The sequence below is a fragment of the Plectrocnemia conspersa genome, unplaced genomic scaffold, assembly GCF_051122295.1.
Source record: "Plectrocnemia conspersa isolate PC_06_02 unplaced genomic scaffold, ASM5112229v1 ptg000012l, whole genome shotgun sequence".
Taxonomy (NCBI): Eukaryota; Metazoa; Arthropoda; class Insecta; order Trichoptera; family Polycentropodidae; genus Plectrocnemia; species Plectrocnemia conspersa.
In genome coordinates, this window is record NW_028277176.1 from 27,920,899 (window position 1) to 27,936,011 (window position 15,113).

At 37.6% G+C, this 15,113-nt stretch overlaps 3 protein-coding genes across 3 annotated transcripts; 1 reads left to right on the forward strand and 2 right to left on the reverse strand.

Annotated features, from left to right (window-relative positions):
* Positions 1-1,722: 1,722 nt before the first annotated feature.
* On the reverse strand, positions 1,723-3,006 carry RpL13 (ribosomal protein L13). Its single transcript, XM_088200695.1, has 3 exons — positions 2,942-3,006; positions 1,961-2,515; positions 1,723-1,890 (listed from the first exon to the last, which is right to left on the reverse strand). The coding sequence occupies exons 2-3, from the start codon at positions 2,507-2,509 to the stop codon at positions 1,768-1,770; spliced, it is 672 nt and encodes a 223-aa protein (XP_088056821.1). The 5' UTR covers positions 2,510-2,515; positions 2,942-3,006; the 3' UTR covers positions 1,723-1,767.
* A 3,749-nt stretch (positions 3,007-6,755) lies between these two features.
* Swt1 (Swt1 RNA endoribonuclease) lies at positions 6,756-11,335 on the reverse strand. Its single transcript, XM_088200696.1, has 12 exons — positions 11,286-11,335; positions 10,495-10,891; positions 10,357-10,430; positions 10,124-10,289; positions 9,916-10,059; positions 8,674-8,777; positions 8,368-8,601; positions 8,115-8,301; positions 7,584-7,884; positions 7,375-7,512; positions 7,143-7,313; positions 6,756-7,060 (listed from the first exon to the last, which is right to left on the reverse strand). Exons 2-12 carry the CDS (start codon positions 10,889-10,891, stop codon positions 6,964-6,966), a joined length of 2,013 nt encoding a protein of 670 aa, XP_088056822.1. The 5' UTR covers positions 11,286-11,335; the 3' UTR covers positions 6,756-6,963.
* Positions 11,336-11,632: 297 nt separating this feature from the next.
* Positions 11,633-14,377, forward strand: Nmt (N-myristoyl transferase). The gene has a single exon (XM_088200031.1). It carries the CDS (start codon positions 11,697-11,699, stop codon positions 13,158-13,160), a length of 1,464 nt encoding a protein of 487 aa, XP_088056157.1. The 5' UTR covers positions 11,633-11,696; the 3' UTR covers positions 13,161-14,377.
* The last annotated feature ends 736 nt before the right edge of the window (positions 14,378-15,113 follow it).

Below are 15,113 nucleotides of genomic sequence, written 5' to 3' on the forward strand. Positions count from 1 at the left end.
TTACGAAAATAATCCTAGACATGGTTAAAGAAGCGGCAATGACAATCATCCTGTTTAAAAGATTTGTTTGTTGGCCGATTACTAATCGGCCAACAAACACGGTGCTAAAACTATAAAAAAATATAGCTTATTTACAAATCATTATTTTTTAAACATATAATTATGATTTGACATTAATAATAAAAAAGGTCATAAAATATTAGGTAAATCGAAAAGAAATGTCGTTTATTTTGTATTGTTTTTAAGTCAGTCTACTATATTTGACTTTAAAAAAGTTTTTTTGTGTCTAGTGGGATATTTTGAATAGTTAAATCCTGGTCAAACCATCGCAGCCGAATTTTATTGTACTCAATTAAAGGCAGAATTATTAAAAAAACGGTCAGTCCTAGTTAATAATCAACGGCTCATTTTACAACACAACAATGCGAGACCATACGCGGCGAAAACTACACTGGACAAAATAAAGGAACTTTATCTAGAACTTTTACCACCTCTGCTTTATGTTCCTGATATAGCACTGTCGGATTATTATTTATTCCGGTTAATGGATAATTTTCATCGAAAAGAAAATTTCAATTCAACAGATGATGTGTGAAAACTCTAGATTGCTTTTTTAAATCAAAACCGCAAGAATTTCACTAGAGGCATTGAAAAATTACAACAAATTAAGCAAAATGTCAAATAGCAATGAAAATTTTCTTCAGAATAAATATTGTATATTATCTCAGATTTCATTCGGCCATCGACACCAAAAAAATGAATCAGGACGATTTGTCAGACGAGAATTGGACAAAAGTTTGGATATCACTATAAACTACAATATTATTCAAATATATTTTACATTTAACCTTTTGTCGTATATTTGTATTTTTGTTTAACTTTAGATTGTAAGGAAAAAAATATGATAAATTGCTATGTGCTTCGTGGCATAAGAAAAGTTGCTTTAAATTTAATAACATAATTTTCTTTAGTATGCTCTTTCTTATAGTTTTCTCATAAAAACATTGAAGTTGCGGCGAAAACAATTTTTTTGTGGATTAGAAGCAAGTGTGTTCAACGCTTATATTTTATATAAGGAAGACATGACACTAATCATATAAAATGTGTAAATATTTGTTTATAATATACCCCTTGTATCTGTGAAAACTAACATTCTCATTTATGCCCGCTTTCTAAGAAAGCGTAAATTTTGATTTTTGACGCCTTCCCATAGTAAGAAATAGAAAAATTATATTATCAAACAACAAAGAAGTCAATAAACGCTAAACAAGGGTAGGCAGACCAAGCAAACAAACAAGTTTTACAGGTTTGTACCTAAACTGAAATTGATAATTTACTACTACATAGCAAATATTTCAATTTGATGCATGTGAAATTCAGTGTATAAAAATCTTTTAAGAAATGACCGCCATACTATATATTAGTGTACTGTCATTGATTTTTAACCAGAGGCTTAAAAAAATAATTAAATTTTTTAATAAGAATTAATAATTTTCAATTTTTCCAGAGTAGTCATCTACCTAGTACTAAAACAAGTTCGAGTGCAAATGATTAAATGCCAGCATTTCAGATGCATTCTCAAAAGTTCTCCCGATAAAGCTTTTAGCATGTCCCACCACAAAGTAGTCTGTTAGCAGCGGGACACAAACACCTGAATCCTAATTATTAATGTTGATACTCGTGATCTATTATTGATAGGTAACGATGTAAAAAATACAAATATTAGTTTTCAAATGTTTATTTTATGATAAAATACGGTTACACATCTCACTTCTTCTTGTTTTTAGGTTCTTTTGGTGTTTTGGCTCCCTTGGAAATATCATCTGCGTTTTCGGCAGCTTCCTTAGCCTTCTTAGCACGAATTCCGACCATCTTAGCGTCAATGCGAGACTAAAAATAAAAATAAATATTAAGCACACAATTTCACTAAACATACGTAACTCCAAAACGAATCACTCACCCGTTTAATAAAAGCGTACGCCTGGAATTTCTTTTCAAGTTCAGAGATCTCTCTGATCTTCTGCTTGCCTTGCGGCTGTTGTACAGGCATGACGGTGCCCTTCAGCTGAGTGGCGAGCTTGCACTCTTCCTTCGTGGACTCGCCCTTCCTTACTTTCTTTCCACCTCTGGGGAACAGAATTTGCCTGCTGCGGTATTCCTTCAAGCGCTGAACGTTCACTTGTCGGGACTCGATGGACTTATTGCGCCTGCGCGGGTCGACAGCGATTCCGATGGCTCTAGCGAACGCTGGATACATGCTGGCGGCCTTGATTTCCTCGAGGGTGAATCCGCGGCCAGCGCGTACCTTTTTGTGGTACTTGACAGTGGGGCAACGCACGACCGGTCGGAGAGGTCCGGCAGCGGGTCTTGGGAACACAGCGCGGGCTTTCTTGATCCTGTTCTGCTTCCTTCTGTGCTTGCGGGCCGGTTGGTTGAACCAAGTTTTCACAAAGCGTTGCCAATCTTTGTGGAAATGCCCATTCGGGATCATATTATTACCCTTCCCCATCTTGAACTGAAAACATACAAATAAGGATATTGTAATACTTCATATACAATTATATAAATTTACTTTAACTTAATCCTTGCTGATAATATCATTCAATTAAACAATTGCCTATATTTTTAATCATAACCAATAAAAATGAACGTGTCGAAACACTAAACGTCAAAATTAGCCATCACATAAAAAAACTAAAATCAGCAAGTTATGTTAATCTAAAGACACAATGATTAACAATTATAACTTCAAATGAAGGTGCAAGCGTAAAATTCGCTTATATTATTGCATGTTTTGCTACAGAAAGTAATACCTAACCTAAAAATCAGTATACACAAAATAGTATGATTTCGAGCGTCCGCCCGACGGCGAAAGAGTTCAAATTGAAAGCAAAGTTACTGCGGCGAATTTTATTGAAATATGGAGGGGTAAAACCCTTACCTGAGGCCGATGTCAACGGCTGAGGAGGTACGACAGCGGCGGCCCTGTTGGAAACCTCCGAAAAGATCAGGCGGTTCCAAAAGTAACGCGAAGCAATGCGCTCGTTACTTCGGGTCACGTTCGAAACAATTACCGAACAAAAATCTCGCTAGCAATTCAAAATAATAGTCTGTTTAGGTGAATATGCTTATTACTATAGAATGTAGTAAGCTAATAGGTAAAAAAGCGCAACAGAGAAATATCAAAATTGGTTATAAAGCAATTTATTTTTGATTAATAACTACTACATATTTTTAACTACTAAATCTTTAACAAAATTTCACCTGCAATTAAATTTAAAAAAAAATATATGGGGGCCAATATAGATTTGTTATGGCCAAAACTGGTCGGCGCAGAAATAGCGGTGTTGTGACGGCTCCCTCTCTTCCGGCAAGCTTGTAAGGGTTCGGACGCGTGCCGTCGCGCGTCCGCCCCATTCTAACCATGTAAACACCGTAAACCGTTAAATAAATATTACTGCAGCGGCTCAATCTGTGTCTCATTGCCACCCGCCATCATCACCACCCCTAAACTGGTAACCTGCGACGTGATCCTGAGCACGTACATGGAGTCAGATTCAAAATGGCAGACACAGACGCCGCTGCAGTACAAAAGCCGAGCCGCTGCTGAGCTGTTTGCTGCCATCCCGCCGGTGCTTCCCTGGACCCGGACTCGAGCTGGCGGACCACCAAGACGATGGGCCTGCGCCCCCGACCATGTGCCGCCATCGTCAGCCACCGTCGCCACTGACAGACGCCGCCACCGACCACGTGACCCAGGAAGCACCCGGCGCCGCCACGCGCCTTCAGCGGGAAGCCACCGAAGTGCTGCCGTAGACCAGGCTCGAGTGGACCACGCGTGACCCGTCACGCACCCGTAGGGCTACGCCCCCGCGACTCCGAGCTCGAACCACATGTTCGGGGCCCGTCACGCGCGCGCCCTGTGTAGCTGCACCGACGCACCACAGGGCCCCGAAAGGTGCTCCCGGACATGCCCGTTCTTCTCGCGCCCCCTGGAGCCCTACGCGCCGCCCGGGTCTACGCGTGTTCCACTCGGCTTGGAGCGAAGCACGCCGCGCGTCACTGGAGGCCGCGCCGCCACACCATACGTCACGACTTTGCTACTTTTGCGCCGCCAGCATTTAATCAACAGCAGCGCCAAGGCCCCCATACCTCCCCCTGGTTATAGTTCGCAATTGTAAATTGCTAGGGCCGGAGCCGTATGGGGGCCAATATAGATTTGTTATGGCCAAAACTGGTCGGCGCAGAAATAGCGGTGTTGTGACGGCTCCCTCTCTTCCGGCAAGCTTGTAAGGGTTCGGACGCGTGCCGTCGCGCGTCCGCCCCATTCTAACCATGTAAACACCGTAAACCGTTAAATAAATATTACTGCAGCGGCTCAATCTGTGTCTCATTGCCACCCGCCATCATCACCACCCCTAAAAATACTTTTGCATGTATTTAAAAAAACTGTTTTGGTTGTCACTACTCAAATAAAGCAAAATATGTATTTGCTTTATTTAAAAGTTTTTTGTAGTAAATAACAACAAACATAATTATCGCACAAGCTTAAAATAAATTCTAAAAAAATAGACATAAAAAACTTTTTCAGGAGGAATCAAATATTGCCGTCATATAGATTCATAGTATTTTTCATTAATTCAATGATGCGTCTCTGTTTAGAATCCACGCCAAAAGTAATAAAATCGTGCTGTTGTGGTCGCAGTGAAAACGCGCGGCTATTTAGTGTTCATATTAAGAATTTTCATAACACTATTACGACTATCATACAATAAGTATTAATTGAATGAAGCATAAAATTAAACATTGGCCAATAGGAGAGCGCAAAAACCAATTGTCTCTTCTCAGAAGTCAAAAACCCGCGTCAAAAGCAATAAAATCGTTCCGTCGCAGTGGGAATGTTCGTTACGTTGCGGATCGTAACCAATTTTTTGTCATTCTCAGACCCTTATTAAAACCTTCCAAGAAGTATGCATATTAACTTTACTTATACAGCGTTATAAAAAGATCAAATTTAATTTTACATAATAAAAAAATCACGAGAAATTCTCAAGAGGAAACCAGGGCTGTGAAGTCGGGTCATAAAAAATCGACCGACTCCTATTTAACCCCCTCCACCCTGACCAATATTTTTTTAAGTTTTCGTCGTGCGCCATGCGTTTCAAGTCGATAATATGAAGTAAACAAAAGTTACTATGCACTTAGTCAAACTCAACAACCGCCGACGCACAACGGCGCGGCACTAATCCAAGCGAATGACATCTAGGGTCATGTTTCTACACTGGTCATATTTACATATGACATATTATAAATAGTATGTATTTACTAATTACTTTCACACCTAATTTGGTAACACATCATCTGACACACATCATATCATAAAAATTTAGAACTCGACAACATTTCCAATATGTATATTTTTAAATTTGAAGTCTGAGGCGGGAAAAATTTCCAACGACTCTACAGCCTTTAAGAAAACACTAATTATTACGTATGAAAAAGCTGAAATAATATAATTTTACTAGCACCTGCCAGATAAATTATATTTTCGCTGGTAAATATATATATATATATATATCTACCGGTAAAAGTATATTTTGATATAATTCTACCGAAATGATGTATTTTAAAAATATTTACGGGATAGATACGAGACTATTTTTTTAGATTTTCTTTGAGGGATAACCCTTGACTTTCTAGTTCAGAATCAGAAACATCATTTCACCTGTTTTCCAGAGGGGGGGGGGGCAAAAGTTGGCCGGTCAATGATTGTTTTTTATATTTCATTTCTTTACGATTCATAGTATTTTATCAAATGACGCATATTTCCGGGCAAATTCAAGGAAGGACAAATGCCTCCACCTGTCTTCCTCCATAAGCTACGGCCCCCTTTTAATTATTTAAGTGACATCTAAAATTTACAGTTTGTACAATCATTGTTTCTTGAATAAATGAAAATGAAAACCATTTTCTATTTTTTTCACTGACCCATATATCATACGATCACCCAAATTTTTAATAAAATATTACTTTTTTACTACTATAAAAAAGATCCGGCCTTGACTATTTGTATTCGCAATCACTGGCTTACTGCAGAGAAAAGGGGCCACTTACATTATTCTGAAACGGTAATTTTATATCCATTTTTTGAGATAGTACCACATTTTCCGTTCGAATAATTTTTCCCTCTGACACGCTAATTTTATGAACTAATTTTTTCCACCATCATAAGATTTTATAACTCTATTTAAGGTCGGAATAGTTGTCCGTAACGTCTTAAGACTACTAACCCTAAGTTACTGATTCAATTATTAAAAATCTGCTCCAGCTGCAAAGTGAAATCTATTGATTATAAATTATATTACACATAATAATTTATAGTATAGATGTTACCCATTCCCAGACTTTTAACCTGGTGGTTAGTACTTGTAGGTATTCATTGTCTGACTTATCCAGTTAGTACAGATTTACCCCATTGTAACGCATTGGGCTCACAACTGTCAGTTTTCAATGTATGATTAAAAAAAATCAATGCTAGTTATCCAAAAATTCATACTTCGAACAGCCATTGCTTCATTGGTAAATTTAGCAAACTCTGATAACACCTTGGAAGAATGTTGACAAGCATCTCCTTGTAACTAATTATTAAGAAGGGAGGCTTATCTATTAAAAAAATTGGTTTATGTTCGATCGATCCAATAATTGGATCCATGACTTTAAATTATATTCATAATCGTAGTCAAACACCATAAAAGTAAAAATAAAGTAATGCACTTTTATTTGTTTTTTTTTCTGTTTCAACTCTTTAAGAAATCAATAATATAATATGACAAATTTCAATGATTCTTCATAATTCTGGAAAGGGTGATTATGAAAAATTCATCTTTCCGTAAATTAGGTAACAAAAACTTATATTGAATAACAAAACTAATACGTACAAAAAAATGTAACATTATTATTTTTTTATTGACCCATTTGAACCTTCGAGTACTGATCACTGCATTCTTGAAGCAGTTTTTTTAACATCATGAATTTAGAAAATCCATCTTCCAATATGTTTCTAAAAAATAGTAGCAAGTTAGTTGAACCTAAAGTGGGTCATGAAAATGAAAGATTCAGTATATTAAAACAAATATACATACCTATGCTTAGAACAATAATTTATTAAGTCAGTTTTGTTAAAATTTATAGCCGGTTGACCCATTCCGTTGATAGTGTTAAGGAGAACATCGAACATTGTATCGGAAGAGCAGTTTGCTTCGATTATTTTATATTCAGGCGAAAAGTTATCAATAGGATAGCTTACTAAAACCCTGAAATAATATAATAATATCACTCAAACACTGATAATATGTATTTATTATTGCTTTTTACCTGGATAATGATTGAATTAGAAGATTTATTTGTTCAGTGACTGAATTGGCTTGTATTATCAAATCTTCGGAGAAACTATTGTTCGACAGACTAGCATCAAGATCATGAGAAACTCCTAAAGCGTTCGCTAACTGGGAACTATAATTAGATGTTACATAATAAATTTGTGTATTGATTTTTCGATAAAAGTTAAAAAAAAAAACATTTACCAATACGTGACAAATCCGTTCCAAATAAATACGAGTACTTGCGATATTCTATCATCTACAGTCTCGTTAACATTTTCTGTATAGTTATCCAATTGTAAATCAATTTCAGTTTTAGTTTCATCTTCAATATATGAATGGTTAGTTTTTATATTGGGATCGGAGTAATTTTTCAAAATTTGGTTTATAGAGTTGCAGCATCCTGAAGCAGCGGCTTTATATTGGTCGTTGAGCAAAAAGTATTTGGCATATTTTGTACAGACAGATATGACAGCTTTCAAGTCATCTTTCGTTTTGAGAGTGACTAAAAAGGAATGATTACTATAAGAAAAAAATATCATAAAGCTGGAATGAAAATGTACAATAGCTTTCCTTTGTAATAAATAATATTGGGAAGAGAATTTTAATTATTGATTCTAGTGAGCAAATAAGTTATATGGCTTACTCTTTCGCAATTGCTTATTTATGTTATACTGTTTCAAAGGAAATATATTTTGAATATTCTAAAAAGTTTTATTTCTTCGTTAAACATACATATACGTCTTCTCGGGAAGTAGAACTTCAACTCTCTCAACACTTGCTGTGAATCTTTGGGCAAAATTTCGCTAAAAACTGCCATCCAATGTTTGGTGAAACAATCCAAGATGTTCGGCAAACTCCACGGTGGCTCAATCAACACAACCTTCAACCACAAGTCTTCGAAATGAGTTATCATTTCTTTCTGTTAAAAAATAACCGAACAAAAAAGTAAATCGTAAATATTTTTAAATAAAACAAATAAAAATACCTCTAAAATTGGCGAAAGAAACTCTTTGAACAAGTCTCGAATCTTCTCATAGGCGTCAGACAGAGCTTGAGAAAATTCTGTCTCAGTTTTGTTTCGGTTCGAATCTTCCGTCAAACTGGTGTTATTAGTTTTGGTAAAATTTAGCATCTCTTTAAGAAAATTTCCATGGGTGTAAGCCTTGACGCTGTTGACTACGGCTTTGTTAATTAAATTTTTGTCATTCGACAAAAGTACCTATTAAAAACGTATTAGTAATAGTTTGGTTTTGCATAACATTTTTGTCATTCGTTACTAAAAAAAACCTACGATAGCATTTCCATTATTTAGTATTTGTAAACAACAGTTTAGGATCTCGTCGTCTGGAGATGTACACGTGTACATTTGGTTATTAGCGTCTTTCAGGGGTTGTCCTGTTGATTTATATGAATTTATGATTAGTTTAGATTAAAGTGGTTTTGGAAACTATCTATAAGTAAATAATAATGTATCATGATTCAATCTAATTGTGTTTGTTAGTACTCCGTATCATTGGCAACGACCTGTGATTTACGTAGCATCTTACGTAAGCGAACTCGACGCGGCGTGAAATTAACAAGCAGTCGCTGTCGCTCGAAGTGTCCTACGTGGGTCACGTAGGACACTTCAAGCATCAGTGACTGTTTATTTTCGCGTCACGCCGCTACGCATTCGCATCGAGTTCGTTTACGTAGGATGCCGCCGTTGTATTCGTAAATATTAAAATTTGTTTATATTCTTATAGATTTAAATGAAGATTATATTTCTTGTAATTATAACAAGCAATGATTATACGAGCCTTTTATTTTGAACGTGATATGTATATTTTTGAAAAAAATTAATGATAGTTTTAGTCAGATAATAATATCCTCTTTTTATATTTATAATCACACGGTCAATGGTGCACAACATCCTCCTAAATTAATCAAAAGAAGTCAAACTGTAAAATGTTATCGCATGAATGTTTTTGCTGAAAGTGGAATAATTCCATTCGTAATAATCATAATTAACGAGTTAATTACTTCACTATGATAAGTGTAAAGGAAAAATAAGATTGAAATATGAATAAGTTTGTTATATTAGTTATCTTATCTTTCATTAGAATATATCTGCAATTATTACTTAATGAACTCAATTATTTATTTACTGACATGTCTTCATTTAAATTATTATTTTTTACACTAAAAAATACAGTTCAGAAAAGGCAACTTCAATTAAAAATATAAATTTAAAATTGCTATTGTTTATACTTTTCATAATTTGTTATTGCTGAATATGAATATGGTATAAGTTTATTTGTAGCTAAAAAATCGTTTATTTTCTTCAACATTTTTAATATAATTATTGCATAAAAAATTGAACAAGTTTATATTTTTAAAACTATTACCCGAATTGATAAACGTTTGCCAATATTTTTAGGTTGATTCAAACACAAACACTTAAATATCTCAATGTATGAATAAATTGACTTAATACCACTTTCATAAACAACAGCTCTTATAGTTGTCTTTAGACAAAAAAAATGAAAATCACCTATTAATTTATCGTTTTTTGGTAAATTATCATACAAAAAATTAAGAGCCTTTCTAGCGGAAAAGCTAAATTTATCCATCTTTTTCAAGTTGTCCAATTCGCAAAACACCCTCCAAGATACAACCACTACTGGACGAAAGTCACCTATAAAATGAATGTAAAATAAAATCATAATTTTTTCAGTCAATACAAGTACCGCATGACTCACCTTTACATTCATTATTGATCAACTTTTCGATAGTATGCAAGTGTGATAAGAAAATATTGGTATCTATCACTATATAAGTATTCAAGGCGGATGTACGTTTATGAATCCATTTCTCATCTTTAAACAAATCCGGAGTCGTCTCCTTGTTGATACCGGCTGTTCTGACCTTTGAGATAAATTCACAGTGAATATATATATGTCAATATTGATAAAATTGTAAACAATGCGAATACTTGATTTATCTCATTGACAACGCACTCCCAGTCCATAGCTTCGACGCAATTAGATTTAACTGCACTATTAGTATCTAAGAAAATGAATAAATATTAAGAACGTCAATAGGGGAACATATAGAAACATATTGTACGTACTTTTTTCAGGGACTACTTGTACAGATCTTCGTCTCAACACTCTAACGTTCATATTCTGCGATGCAGTCTGATCTAAATTACCATCTGAACTGTTTTCCGCCGGTTTGTTTGGTTTATTTTCTATCAGTCTGTACGGTATATACTTTTTTAAGGCTATGTCGTACTTATTTATAGCGCCGTTTATTCTATTCAGTTCGATGGATTTATTTTTAACGCAATTTCTACGCAAACTTTGACATCTCTTATACTTACTTAGATCAAAAACGTTGGTGGGATTAGGCGCAGTCCCAGTCGCCGGCTTTTCGTTTATTCGAAAAAACACTTTCTTACTCTCATTCGGCTGATTTTTAGTTTTTAGAGCGATCCTCGGATCTCTGCTAGCATTTTGATTAGACATCTAAAAAAAGGTATACGAAGCGTCAATTCGTCGGCGTACGATAAGGAAAAATGTTATTAAAAATGGTATTAGTAATGTAAACAAACCGACTGATAAATAAAAATATTGTATAAGGATCAGTGGTGTAGTGGTAAAAAATAAGTATCTGAACGCTACACCTCTTTAGGGTGAACAATGAGATTTCATGGTTAATTTATTTGTTGCGTTGTAGTTTGGTTGTGCATAAAAATGTGTTGGCGATGACAGATAAATTAGGCTTAAAGAACATTGAACAAACTCTACCGAAACGCTTTCCGGTTTTAGAAAAATGTACCGGAACGATGTTCCGGTGCGTTTCGGCCTCATTCACCACTGATATGAATATTATTTAACTAATAAAAGAAACAAATCTTACTGTCAACGATAGCAGCGAAACACACGCAGCGCAGAAACAACAGAATAATCGACCATAAACTAAAACTGTATTGCCATATAACAAAAAAAAAATATTTATTTATACAATTAAATTAAAATATTTTGACATTTATTCAAATTTGCACCTAAACGAAATCAATTCTTGTACATATTACATCATTGAAGACATAAAAATATATTTTATTTCCAAACGTGCTATTTGCAACTCCAAAATTGTACAATAATATTTTAGCGATATTATAATATATATGTTTTAGTTTACGTTTAAGATTCATAGGTAGTAGATATTTGATTAAACGAGTGTTAAAAGTATACAGGCGAAACAACACGCGGACGGCGCTGGCAACACTGCGCCGCCGGCGGCTGTCAGTGCGTCAGGGAGGCATAGGACATGGACAGCTTGCAGGACGAGCTGCAGGCCGGGGCGCAGCCGCCGAGCGCCAAGAGCGGGCGGCGCAGAGCGAAGAACCGCAAGAAGGGCGGAGCTGGCGGTTCGGGGTCGGCGGCGGCGGGCGACGAGGGCGCGGCGGAAGCGGAGGCGGCGGGCCAGTCGCCGGTGGCGGTCGCCGCCGCCGCTGCGGCCACCGCCGATCACCTCAACATCTCCAAGCTGCTGAACCTGGACCTGAGAACGGCCATGGAGGTGCTGAGCCTGCAGCAGAAGAACCTGCGCGCCAAGGAGGCGGCGGCGGTGCCGGCCAAGAGCTACCAGTTCTGGTCGACGCAGCCCGTGCCGCGCATGGACGAGAAGATCGTCGTCAGCGAGGCGATCGAGCCCGAGAAGAAGATCTCGGACATCCGGCCGGAGCCGTACAGCCTGCCCGAGGGCTTCCGCTGGGACACGCTCGAGCTGGAGCAGCCGCACGTGCTGCGCGAACTGTACACGCTGCTGAACGAGAACTACGTCGAGGACGACGACTGCATGTTCCGCTTCGACTACCAGCCGGCGTTCCTCGAGTGGGCGCTGCGACCTCCGGGGTGGCGGCGCGCCTGGCACTGCGGCGTCAGGGTGACCAAGTCGGGCCGGCTCGTCGGCTTCATTTCGGCGGTGCCGGCCGAGCTGCGCATCTACGAGCACGTGCAGCCCGTCGTCGAGATCAACTTCCTGTGCGTGCACAAGAAGCTGCGCTCCAAGCGGGTGGCGCCGATGCTCATCCGCGAGATTACGCGCCGCGTCAACCTCACGGGCGTGTTCCAGGGCGTGTACACGGCCGGCAAGGTGCTGCCCAAGCCCATCGCCACTTGCCGCTACTGGCACCGCTCGCTCAACCCCAAGAAGCTCATAGAGATCGAGTTCTCGCGCCTCTCCAAGAACATGACCATCCAGCGAACGCTCAAGCTGTACAAGTTGCCCGACGAGCCCAAGACGCCCGGTTTTCGCCGCATGGTCGACTCGGACTGCGAAGCCGTCGTGCGGCTGCTCAACTCGTACCTCGAGAAGTTCGAGCTGGCGCCGGTGTTCTCGACCGAGGAGTTCCGCTACTGGTTCGTCCCCAAGCCGGGCATAATCGACAGCTACGTCGTCGAGAGCGAGAGCGGCGCCGTCACCGACTTCGTCAGCTACTACTCGCTGCCGTCCACCGTCATGAACCACCCGACGCACAAGACGCTCAAAGCCGCCTACTCCTTCTACAACGTGTCCACCGAGACGTCGTGGGTCGCCCTCATGACCGACGCCCTCATATCGGCCAAGAACGCCGGCTTCGACGTCTTCAACGCGCTCGACCTCATGGACAACCAGGAGTTCCTGAGCGCGCTCAAGTTCGGCATCGGCGACGGCGACTTGCAATATTACCTCTACAACTGGAGGTGTCCTAGCATGCCGCCCGCCAAGATCGGCTTGGTCCTGCAATAGCCCCCTCTTCTCTGTTTCGTTTCATTTCATCAAATCGTCGTTGTAATATAGAGGTCTAGTCGTGATAATTTTGCACATTTATAAGGTTGCCTTATTGTAGACTGTTATGGCGAATAATTAATAAATCGAACGTACCGTTCTCTTATCGCGTTTCCTACCGTCTTTCTAAAATTTTATCTCGTCCTTCTCTCGCTTCTCTTCCGTCATAGAGAGTTTGTATTTTTGTCAAAAATATATATATTTTAACTAGATTAAGATTTGCATGAAACGTTGGCTTTAAAAACGCTCTACAAAATGTGTCTTACGGCGATGTAAACGCTGTATATTTTAGTGATGTGATGCGCGCGGATGTTATTTTCTAACGGAGCCAAATCGTTGTTATAGATGATTCGACAGGTCAGCAATAATCGAAACCATCCTGCCGCAGTGTTATTTTTGTTATTTTTTCATTCGTGCGTTCGAATATCATTTTCAACAATAGCTAGATAAAATATTTACGTAATAGGCGCCGGATAAGAATATATTAAAAATACATATTATATATATATATATATGTATATATATATATACATACATAATGTGAACATATTGAATATAATGTAAAATAAAACGTAGAAAAATTAACAATCGAGAGAAAAATCTATTCCACAAACGGTGAAATGGATCTTTATAAGATCCTGAAATTTGTCTTATGAGACGAATTAGTTCATTTCGTATTTTTAAATATACGTTATAATATATTTTGTATTGCAAATTTGTGACGTTTTCAAAAATTAAACCCGAAGACGTGTTAATTAGTTACTTTTTTTAATAGCAAAATAATGTAAATTTATAATTTTATCTATCTGTTATGGAAATACTTTTTTATGTATAAACGAAAATACTTTATTTAACTTATGAGTAAATAAATATATTAAAGACGGTGACGATCACCAAAGCTCAGTCTGCAGGTTAGACGTGTTCCAAGTTGTTATAACTCGTAACTAATTTAAGGCGACGGTCGCACTTTTCTATAGTCGATTTACATAAACGCAACGATTGTGATTCGTATTGTCAATTTTTGTGCCGAATTCGTTTGTTACCTCTTTTCGGCAGTGTTATTATTTTTCTCACGTTGACACGAAGGTTTTACACGTATGAATTTTTAATATCAACTTTTTGTTTGCTTTATATATGATATTGAATAAAAATGACATACTGTCTCGCCAATAATATAAGTAGTTTTTATTTGTAGTCCGTGTTTACTATAAGCGAAAAGATCGAGTTACTAAATTGAAGCTCGAAACTAAAGACTATGGCCCTCGACTATGATTTAATCCGGAACTACTTCTCTATAAAAAAAAAACAATATGCAATATATCAACTCCTTACTGCATGGATTTTTATTTCGCTGCGAAAAAATATGTGTTAAAAAACAAAAAATATATTAGGCCTTATATGGCACTGCATGCACTAGTAACTATAATATTTATCGAGCCATATGTGGCACTACGCATTAAGAACAAAGACTTTCTAATAAACCTCAGCGCAGTACCTTTTGGTTCATTTTCCACACTCAATTTTCAAGATTTCTTGTTTGTGATCCCAACGATGCTATCCATTTTATATTATTCCCTTCTTTATTTGAATTCTTTCCTTTTTTACTTATTTCATTTATTATGATGTGAGTCAATGCATAGAGTGCCAAATATGCCAATATCATTATAACCTTTCACCGCGGATGGTTTCTATAGAAGTCATCGAGAAAATCGCCATTACTCGTTGGGCACCTAAGGTGCCATATACCTTTGAGCCTAATAATATGGTTATTCAGTATAATATAAGGCTGTAAATCACTTGAATTTATCGAACCATAATACTTAAACAAATATAGCATGAGTAGGTGCCCCCCACATATTAACAAATTTCGAAATGATAAATTAAATAACCACGCTTTGCTTATTAATTGTAGGT

What these genes read in the sequence shown, in the direction of transcription:
- RpL13 (XM_088200695.1), bottom strand. Translation starts at nt 2,509, where the DNA reads ATGGGGAAGGGTAATAATATGATCCCGAATGGGCATTTCCACAAAGAT. An exon ending in CGTACGCTTTTATTAAACGG is followed by an intron (nt 1,891 to 1,960) that starts GTGAGTGATTCG and finishes TTTTATTTTTAG; the next exon opens with TCTCGCATTGACGCTAAGAT.
- Swt1 (XM_088200696.1), bottom strand. Translation starts at nt 10,891, where the DNA reads ATGTCTAATCAAAATGCTAGCAGAGATCCGAGGATCGCTCTAAAAACT. An exon ending in GATCAATAATGAATGTAAAG is followed by an intron (nt 10,060 to 10,123) that starts GTGAGTCATGCG and finishes TTCATTTTATAG; the next exon opens with GTGACTTTCGTCCAGTAGTG. An exon ending in CTAATTCAATCATTATCCAG is followed by an intron (nt 7,314 to 7,374) that starts GTAAAAAGCAAT and finishes ATATTATTTCAG; the next exon opens with GGTTTTAGTAAGCTATCCTA.
- Nmt (XM_088200031.1), top strand. Translation starts at nt 11,697, where the DNA reads ATGGACAGCTTGCAGGACGAGCTGCAGGCCGGGGCGCAGCCGCCGAGC.